The sequence below is a fragment of the Aphanomyces astaci genome (genome assembly GCF_000520075.1).
Source record: "Aphanomyces astaci strain APO3 unplaced genomic scaffold supercont1.61, whole genome shotgun sequence".
Taxonomy (NCBI): domain Eukaryota; phylum Oomycota; class Saprolegniomycetes; order Saprolegniales; family Verrucalvaceae; genus Aphanomyces; species Aphanomyces astaci.
Window position 1 is genome coordinate 391,233 of NW_009798324.1, and position 9,012 is coordinate 400,244.

Below are 9,012 nucleotides of genomic sequence, written 5' to 3' on the forward strand. Positions count from 1 at the left end.
ATATATATATATTGGGATGTACACATATATATTAATGTGAATGCACATACTAGTATATTAATATGAACACATATAAATTGGTGTGAACATATATATATGTATATTGGTTTGAACAGTTATATATATATATATATATTGGTATGAACATATACTTATTGATGTGAACATGTATATTTGTGTGCACGGTCGATAGTTTGTTGTTGGTTTCAGCTCTTTTTGATGTGTTTTGGGTAGATTTGGAGCAAAAAATGCATGCAAATGTGGTCGCTGCGAAGTGTCAACCGTGTAATCCGACGACGGACCTGTTGGAGCAGTTTGTCGAGCTCGCCAAGTGCCACGACTTGGTGTACCCTGGTGCCAAAGTCCTCAGTGTACGTGCACTGTATTTACTCACCATTCGTTGAATATATATATATAATATATATTTAAAAAATATATTTTATGTGGCAGTGGGTACACGATCAATTGGTGCCGTGTACAATCCGACGACGTCGGTGTGCCACGTTATTTGACGTCAAAGTCGACGGCCTCCACGACGCCATCACAAACGTCCCGCTCGAGCATTTGATCGCGGTGCCCAGGTACTGTGATAAAACCACGATATTAGTTTCGGGGTCCTGGGGTTTCGGGGTTTTGTTTTCTTATGACATCGTTTTGGATGGAATTAGGCCGCACGCCGCGACGATCACCGCCACGAACGACGTCGAGATTGAAGTGGCAGGCCATACGTTTTGTGTCCACGAACGGGTATTGTCCGTTTAAACTATGGGATTTTGTGCTGATTCGCCAAATCTATCGATGATTCGTTGTAGTACTGAATTTTGTGTGTAACAACGGGTCTTGTGGTATTGGTATCACACTAATGAAGAAACACACTAATTAGATGTTGATGATGATTTTTCCTGTAATCTGATTGGCTCAATTCGTCTGCCGAGTGTTCGGTTCATTTGGTTGTGTCGATTATTCATTCTCTATGGCGCTCCAGTTTCGAATAAACACACAACAAACAATGTATACCTGCATTTGTGCGTACATTTATTTGCACATGGAATGTATGGGAGGATCGTGTTTCAATTTTTAGGCTAACTTAAACACTAATTTCCGGTGTATTTATTTGTAGGTCATTGTCCACGACTTGGAAGTTGGAGCGTCCAACCACGGGTATATCGTTGGGTTCAATTCGAACCGGACAGTATTTGTCGAATACGACAACGGCGAAGTCGATTCATCCGTGCCCGCAGTATTTCTTCGCAAAGGTACCCCAAAACCCCGAAAATATTATCATATATATGCCCATTTGACAAATATATTAATATCATTGGTAGCCGATTCAAGCAGTCGCGAGGCCGGGGCGTTCTTGATGTCGTTGGATATCCAGGAAGCATTTGGTACGTGTCATGTTTTACTCCTCTTGTTCCGGTCAACAAACATACTTTGACGAATAGATTTGTATTTATATGATATATTAGATTTGTATTTATATAATATATTATATCCATGTATTTCAGGAATGACGGAAGAGGGCTTCAATATGGACGACTGGGTTCAAGCCAAGCACCCCATGAGCAATTTACTCGAAAAAGGGCGCGTCTGTAACGTCCACAACAGCACTGGATCGTGCGACATTCAGTTTGCAGACGGAGTTATCCTCAAACAGGTGATATTGCAATATATATAATATACATCTCCCAAATTTGGGCTTTGGAGTCCTTCCATTTGATCAAATTTAATCTTATAAGAACTATACAACATTTATTATACCCGTTTTGCCCGATGCCGAGGACGTTGGATTGGCAGAAAGTCGACAGAGCGGGATTTGATTGGTGTAGGCGATAAGACATTCTGCTGTTTCGAATCGATTTGAAAATATATACAGTATTATCCCCGACAGGTTTCCCGTCCTAGTATGATGATGAACCATGTCTTTAGGCTTCGTTTCAAAACCTCCAACATGCCATACTTCCAAAAATCAAGAAACCGCCGACGTTTGCCCCACTGGACCATATATTAGCATACAACCCTCGGTTTTCCAAGTATTGTACTGGCCAAATCCAAGCCGTGGGCCCGGGCGGCAGCTACCGCGTTGTGTTTGATTATGGCGAGACTTACGACGCTGTCCCGCACGAGTACATCACCCCCATCCACGACACCACCGGTACGTACACCTTTGATATATATTGAACATGTATACATATATATATATTGTCATATTCGATTTGTGTCAGATTTTAAGCTTGCTTGTAATATATGATGGTATTCAAGTTTTAAAGAGATATATTGTTGTTTGGATGATTTAAACTTTTATATTCGTGCGATTGGGTTGTCAAAAATACATTTGCCCCATTCATTCGAGTAGAAGTCTGTCTATATGTTGGAACGGATTCGACACCATATATATATAGTCGCCATCGAAAATGAACGATTCCATATATCCAATTAAACCATTTATAGTAGTACTCATGTTTGGTTCATAAAAATACAATATATATATATATATGTGATTGGTATCGCTAGTGCTAAGCCCAAAGAAACGGTTCACGCGCAATTGGAAAAGTACAAGTGGGTACGAAGGCGGGACGAGCGCCGACCTTACCCTCTGTCACGGCGATATGACCCTGCATCGCATTCACTGCAATACCAACGCCCATACATTACCTTCGGCCAAGTTTGCCGTGGGGGAAGCAGTGATGGCGCCGTTGGGGGCCAAATACTTCACTGCGATCGTATCGAGGCCGGTGGGAACCAATCAAAACGGGGTGGATGTTCTATTTGCATCTTCGGAATTGGGGCTGGCTATTCCACCGGACAAGGTGTTTACGATCGACCAACGCCATACCAAGCCAGTGTTGTTTCAAGGGCCGAGTTATACCCGGAAAACTGGTATACTTACTTGATGACATATATATATACCCGGAAAACTGGTATACTTGATGTGGTCATATATATATAATATATACCAATGTGTGTGGGGATGGGTATAAAGTTTGGGAGGTGTTGTTTATTGATGGGGTTGTATTGTGTGAGTAGCCTATATATACATACATATATGTATATATATTTGTTTATTTATGTATATATTTATATATATATGTATATATATATATGTATATATAAATGTATATACCAATATGTGTGGGGATGGATATAAAGTTTGGGAGGATTTTTGGTTTTGTGTATTGATGGGGTTGTTTGTGGGAGTAGCCAACCCGTCGCCGACAAGGCCCACCGAATCGACGACGTTTCGGACCGCGCATCCTGGACCGTCCATTCTAACCCGCATGCGCGCCATGTTGTATTCCAGGGGAAATCCTACCAACTAGCATGAACTGTAACTTATAGCGACACCAAAAAACTCTCCTTCTCGTCATCGAACGCTATTTGTGTTGGAACTATATTTAAAGTGAGGAATACTATTCATAGTAGTAGTATTGGACCATTATTTGGTGGAAAGCAAGATTTCAAATTTGAAATGGTATAGAAAAGAGGTTTCCTCCCGAAACCCCGACTCATTGGTTTGAACTTTAAGCTTACGGGGTTTTCGGGTTTGACATGTGAATTCGATATATTTGTGTGTTAATTATGCGAAACTGGAGTCACATAGAGAATGAATCGTCACAGCCAAATTATGGACACAAGAATCGGCAGAAGGATTTAGCCAATCAGATTGCAGGAGACCATCAACAACGTCAAATTAGTGTGCGACTTCAATTAGTGTGACTCAAAACACCTCCGTTTCACACTAATTTTGTACACGTTAATGGAATGTAGTACAGCATGCTAAGTGGACCTGGTTAACAGTATTGGTGTGAGAGTCACGAGTTAGTTAAAACATACTAGGGGGTGTCATAAGTTAGTTGCAGCAAACATTCAGCATACTAGTACAAAGTGTGGAGTCTTTCGTTAGTTGTTAATTGCAGCATACTGTACTACAGTAGTACAGTAGCATACTAGTACTGTATTACGAAGAGGGGAGTCATTACAAGTACTGTAGTTAGACAAAACGTTGATTCGCCGTGCAACCAAGTCTGCAGACTATCAATGACGAGTGCATGTTGCTTGGGTTCATACATATACCACCATGTACATAGTGTCCCCGAAACCCCAAAATTAGTGTGGACCTGGTTAATACTTCGAAGTAATGACTAGTAACTTACTATGACACTCGCACCAGGTTCATACTATGACACTCGCACCAGGTTCATACTACTTTAGTTTCCGTGAATTAGTATGAAAGTCACTAGTTAGTTCAAATATTCTAAAGGGGGTCATTACTTAGTTGCAGCAAGCTACCGATACACTACAGTACTGTAGTTCTTCGTACTACGTAGTACTACAGTTAGTTAGCTACTACTCCAGTTCTCAGCACTCAGCATGTACATGTGTAGTGGTTAGGTACTAGTACTTCGAAGTACGTAGTAGTACTACAGTTAGTTCGCTACTACTCCGGAGTACTGTACTCCAGTTCTCAGCACTCAGCATGTACATGTGTAGTGGTTAGGTACTAATAGTACTTCGAAGTACTCAGCATATACAGTACACAGTGGGGAGTCAGTACTACTACTGACTGTGAAGTTAGTCAGCATACGTAGGGGCAAGGGCAGACTACATACATTCATACGAGAGTGCATGTTGTTGTTCATATATACATGGTGTGATTGTTAAAAAGATGGCAAAAACTATTCAAACCTCTCCATCATCCTACTGGGTCGTCGCTTCTTGAACCACCTCTTCGTGCACCTCCACGGCGCCCGTCTTGGTCTTCTTCACGTGTCCGACATCATCATCTTCGCTCGTCGCTACGGGGGGTTCAATCGTCGGCACGGACGTGGTCAACGGCTGCGAGTTGCTGGACGTCGCCACGTCCTTGGCGTACTGCAAGCTGCCCGTGATGTACTCGAGCCCGGAATGCACCAGTTCCGATGCACTGGTCAATGTGCGCGCGGCAAACCCGCCCGTCACTTGCGTGTCCAGGGTGATCGCGCGCTGACTCACTTGGTAGGTTGCGTCCAGTTCCTTGGCCTTCTCGGTCGCCAGCGCGACCGTATCTTGCAGCTTTTCGCTTACGTGATAGTACTGGTCCATGGCTTCGACCTTATGCACGACGCCGCCGGCGTACGCAATCGCCGACGTGCCCACGTCCTGGGCAGTGCTCGCCAACTTGGATTGCACGGTCGTCGCTTGCTGCGATGCTTGTTGGATCGCATCCGTCGTGCGTTGACGAGTCACCGACGTCAACGTTTCCAAGTTGCCACGGGCGTCATGTACCGCGAGTTGGAATTTGGTGTCATAGGTGGCGGCGTGGTCCTTGATGAGCACGAGCGACGCCGACACTTGGGCGAGGGCTTGCTGGACGAGCTCCACGGGCTTGTGCGCCGCCGACAACGTCGTCGAGCGGAGCGACGAGGCGGATTTCTTCAAGTCTTCGACGGCAGAGTTGGCCGTGTTGATCGCCGTCTGCAAGTACGACGACGCGGTTTCCGACACTTGGTACTGCGAGTCGTACTCGGCGATGCGCGCTTGCAACTACAGGAGTGCACCAATGAGTGATGGGTTCATGTACAGAGCAAGCATGTCCATGACGAACGTACATTAGCCAAGTACGTCTGAGTTTCCTGGATGCCGCCATCCACGGAGGTCTGGAGCGTATCGAGTTGAGGTTGGACCGTCATGATGGTTTTGGTGTGGGATGTGCTGCGGGGAAATGCAAAAGTGAAGAACATTGCGAAAGGCTGGTTGCGATCCTCCGGATAACCTATCCGGAAAAGTATCCCATCCTGAACTGTCCATTTCCACCAATGACAGGGCAGGATGGACTTTCTTTTGCACCAATCCCATCGTAGATGAACCGATGACGCGCCACGCGTCATGTAACGGTTTTGGGTGTTGTTGATGCAGCAGGCCCTGTCGCATGTGGAGGTTTCAAACGCGTTCGAAACATGTTTCTTTATACTATTAATAGCTTCTTTATACTATTAATAGTATACGACTACTACTCCGGAGTAAGTTACTAACAAAATTACTATTAATATTTACATTGATTACCGATCGTCAAGTGATCCATGGAAACTTCCTTGTAATTCAGAGGAGATGTAGTTCGTTGAAAGAAGTTAGCACTAACGTTACCAAGCGTAACGTTGTAGGACTTGCGACTTTGAAGGGGATAATTATGCGGGCCTTACTAGTACATAATCATGGAATAGATAGAACGGATGTGTTGACGCAACAACGTTACGCAATCGTCCAAATTGATTGGTTCGTAAAATATAGGGGCCCGTATGGTAACCTGTAATAATATTACAATAATTCTGGCCCAAATTCAACAAATCTGGTCAAAATTGAAACATGTCTTGCTTGAAGAGTTTTACCCCAAATCCAATAATTCCACGTGGGATTTACTCGTTGAATAGGTCCAAAACGCCATCTTACAAAATGGACCTTTTACCTCCATTTGAAAATGGCATTTTGGGTTAATCCCATTTTCCGAGAAAATGCAATATTAATTTTGAAATGTTACCAGACACACACCCTTGTTAATTATGGGTTGTTCACCAGGGAATTCTCTACCTTTATTTAGAATTCGAGAATGATGAAGCGATATGCCCGTTCTTTGAAATCAAATGAAAGTTGTATGTCATAAATTCGCAACGCCTTTTTCATATCCCATTGCGCTTGAACATACCAACGGTAACTCGGTCGATCGCGGAAGGAGCGTGGCTTAGCTATGTCGTCACAGACACCAAAGTGCGACAGCCCTGGTCATAACCTGGGTTACCTTAGTCGTGCTGGGTGGAGCTAGTTGCGAGGGGGAGTCACTGTATACACTGGTGAGTTTGGGATATCGTTCAATCTCAAACACTTCGTCACCCCCCATCTTTTGGTATCCATGGCCTCCAAAATCGACTGGTTAAGTCATTCCATTCAACATCAATTGCCCCTTGGCAACATGGCGGTTGTGTCCGAGACGACCCCCTCAACACATATGTGTTTTTGACATTCGCTACTTTGGGGAGTTGTGGCCGTGCAGACAGCATTGATATCTCGTGGCTGTAACGAAATCAAATTGTAGTTCATCCTCCTTTCAAAGAACACCCTTCATGTAAACTGCTTTCTCTACTCGGACATGGCTACATGATTGTGGCCACGGTAGCAAGCAGTCATGGTTTCCTCGTGCTGACGGAAATCCACCATGACCAAACAACTCTGGTGGGCGTCGCGAGCTAGTTTACACAAGTACGTGTCGTCGTTCCAACCAACGTCATATTTGGTCAAGTCATATACGGAGACGTGGGCACTCTCCATCGCGTCATCTGCCTTTTTTTGCGACTGGCTGATATGTGCAGCGCACCTCTTTATTGTCAGACGATATTGTGCATTTCACCCAAATTTAGAAATCAGAGTCATTTCACCAAATAGCAGCATTCGAATCTATTTAATCTTGTACACACTATACTATACAACGATTAATATATATATATGTTTTTTTGCCCAATGCGGAGGGGTCAAACGTTTGGATTGGCAGAAATTTGACATGACGTGATTTGATTGGCTCTGGCGGTTCTTTAATCGATTCTCCTAACACATTCGATTCTCCCGAGGACTCCAGTTTCATTACATTATCTCTCTGTAGTAGCAGTTGGTAGTACTAGCTAGTATTGGTCTAGTCTAGAAAGGTTGTAGAATTAATTGTATCTGTGTGATTGGGGCTTGGACTGTTGGTTATCCCCCCCTCATAGCAGTCAGTTTGGAATATATTTCACCACTGTTGAAAAATAAAGTGCCTCTCTCTCTCTCTCTCTCGTATACTGTGTTCTGCTGTCGTTGCTCGGGAATCAATCGCAATAGGGGCAACGTCTTGTGTGAGTTTGGACTTGTACGATGGGGATTTTACCCCCCCCCGCCCCTCACGAACGGGCGTGATACAGTAACTCACAAGAGACCTGTCAAATGTCATCGTGGCAACTTGGAAAAATCGACTCCGTGTATGACTTCAGGTGGGGGTTGCGTCGGGGGGGGGAGCGTTGTATCTCGCGTGATATGGCTAAACGCTTATATCCATCGCTATGACTACATGGCAATCCCTATATCATAATGCTCGTATCTCGATCTGCATCGGGGGAATGGTGTTGAATGAGCTTTTGAGCTTTCGGTGGTATTTACCACTTGAGCTTGACATTTCATCGTCGTACGTGTTGGATGAGCCTACCGGTACACACGGCGGAGCGGATATGCGATGTCCTGTTGCTAGCTAAATATGTCCCGGCAGACAATTAACTCACTACTTCGTCGAAGTATGTAAAGACAATTAACTACTACGTAGTAACTACTTCGTCGAAGTATGTAGGTACGAGATAAATCGAAAATACCGGTACAAGCCCCTTTTTAGAGTCTACAACTTCTACCGGTAGCAAGCATACAACTGCAACCATGATTACAAGTTCTATACTTAAACTTTGTATGCCATTGAATATCAGGATCAGTTTGATCGGTATGTCAACACCTGCTACACACACTTATGTATTTAGGGGTTACCGTACAGTATGCGCATGGACAGTGGTTAGCCCAGCACTGACGATGCAACATAACCTCGGGAACAGGCATTACACGAAAACACATAATACGTAAACACAAGGGGTTTCGGGGTTAGTACAAGGGTACGGGCAAATGCGTACGAAGCTGGAAATGGTAAGGTACATGGAAATGTATGCAACATGTGGATAAGTTGAAGTTGTCGATTCTGGATTCTACTCCGGAGTATAATTGTAGATGCTTGAAATGCTGTTGTAAATTCATGGTCTCTCTGTAGGTACAGTAAGGCATAAATCATCGCCAAACACTGCTTCCGAAGGTTTGTGATACTTGCACAGTTAGTAGTTAGTATAGTTTCCTCTGGAAGATGGCTCAAAGTTACTGACTGTGAACAATACCGGTAAGCTTACAGCACACCTTTGCTCTGTACTATTAATATAAGTACTAAGAGTAACTGGAAGTTACTTCTAATAACGTTACTGTAGG

At 43.9% G+C, this 9,012-nt stretch overlaps 2 protein-coding genes across 2 annotated transcripts in view; one reads left to right on the forward strand and one right to left on the reverse strand.

The window, feature by feature from the left end:
- The window catches only part of H257_14746 (hypothetical protein), a 6,793-nt gene extending 3,421 nt beyond the window's left edge, over window positions 1-3,372 (forward strand). The window contains exons 6-14 of the mRNA XM_009842632.1: window positions 235-371; window positions 451-581; window positions 669-747; window positions 1,121-1,256; window positions 1,326-1,388; window positions 1,509-1,657; window positions 1,930-2,155; window positions 2,515-2,880; window positions 3,202-3,372. Of these exons, the coding sequence (XP_009840934.1) occupies window positions 235-371; window positions 451-581; window positions 669-747; window positions 1,121-1,256; window positions 1,326-1,388; window positions 1,509-1,657; window positions 1,930-2,155; window positions 2,515-2,880; window positions 3,202-3,320 (1,406 nt within the window). The 3' untranslated portion in view covers window positions 3,321-3,372. The remainder of the gene's footprint in view (window positions 1-234; window positions 372-450; window positions 582-668; window positions 748-1,120; window positions 1,257-1,325; window positions 1,389-1,508; window positions 1,658-1,929; window positions 2,156-2,514; window positions 2,881-3,201) is intronic.
- Window positions 3,373-4,597: 1,225 nt separating this feature from the next.
- Window positions 4,598-5,710, reverse strand: H257_14747 (hypothetical protein). Its single transcript, XM_009842633.1, has 2 exons — window positions 5,589-5,710; window positions 4,598-5,523 (listed from the first exon to the last, which is right to left on the reverse strand). The coding sequence occupies exons 1-2, from the start codon at window positions 5,667-5,669 to the stop codon at window positions 4,699-4,701; spliced, it is 906 nt and encodes a 301-aa protein (XP_009840935.1). The 5' UTR covers window positions 5,670-5,710; the 3' UTR covers window positions 4,598-4,698.
- Between the last annotated feature and the right edge of the window lie 3,302 nt (window positions 5,711-9,012).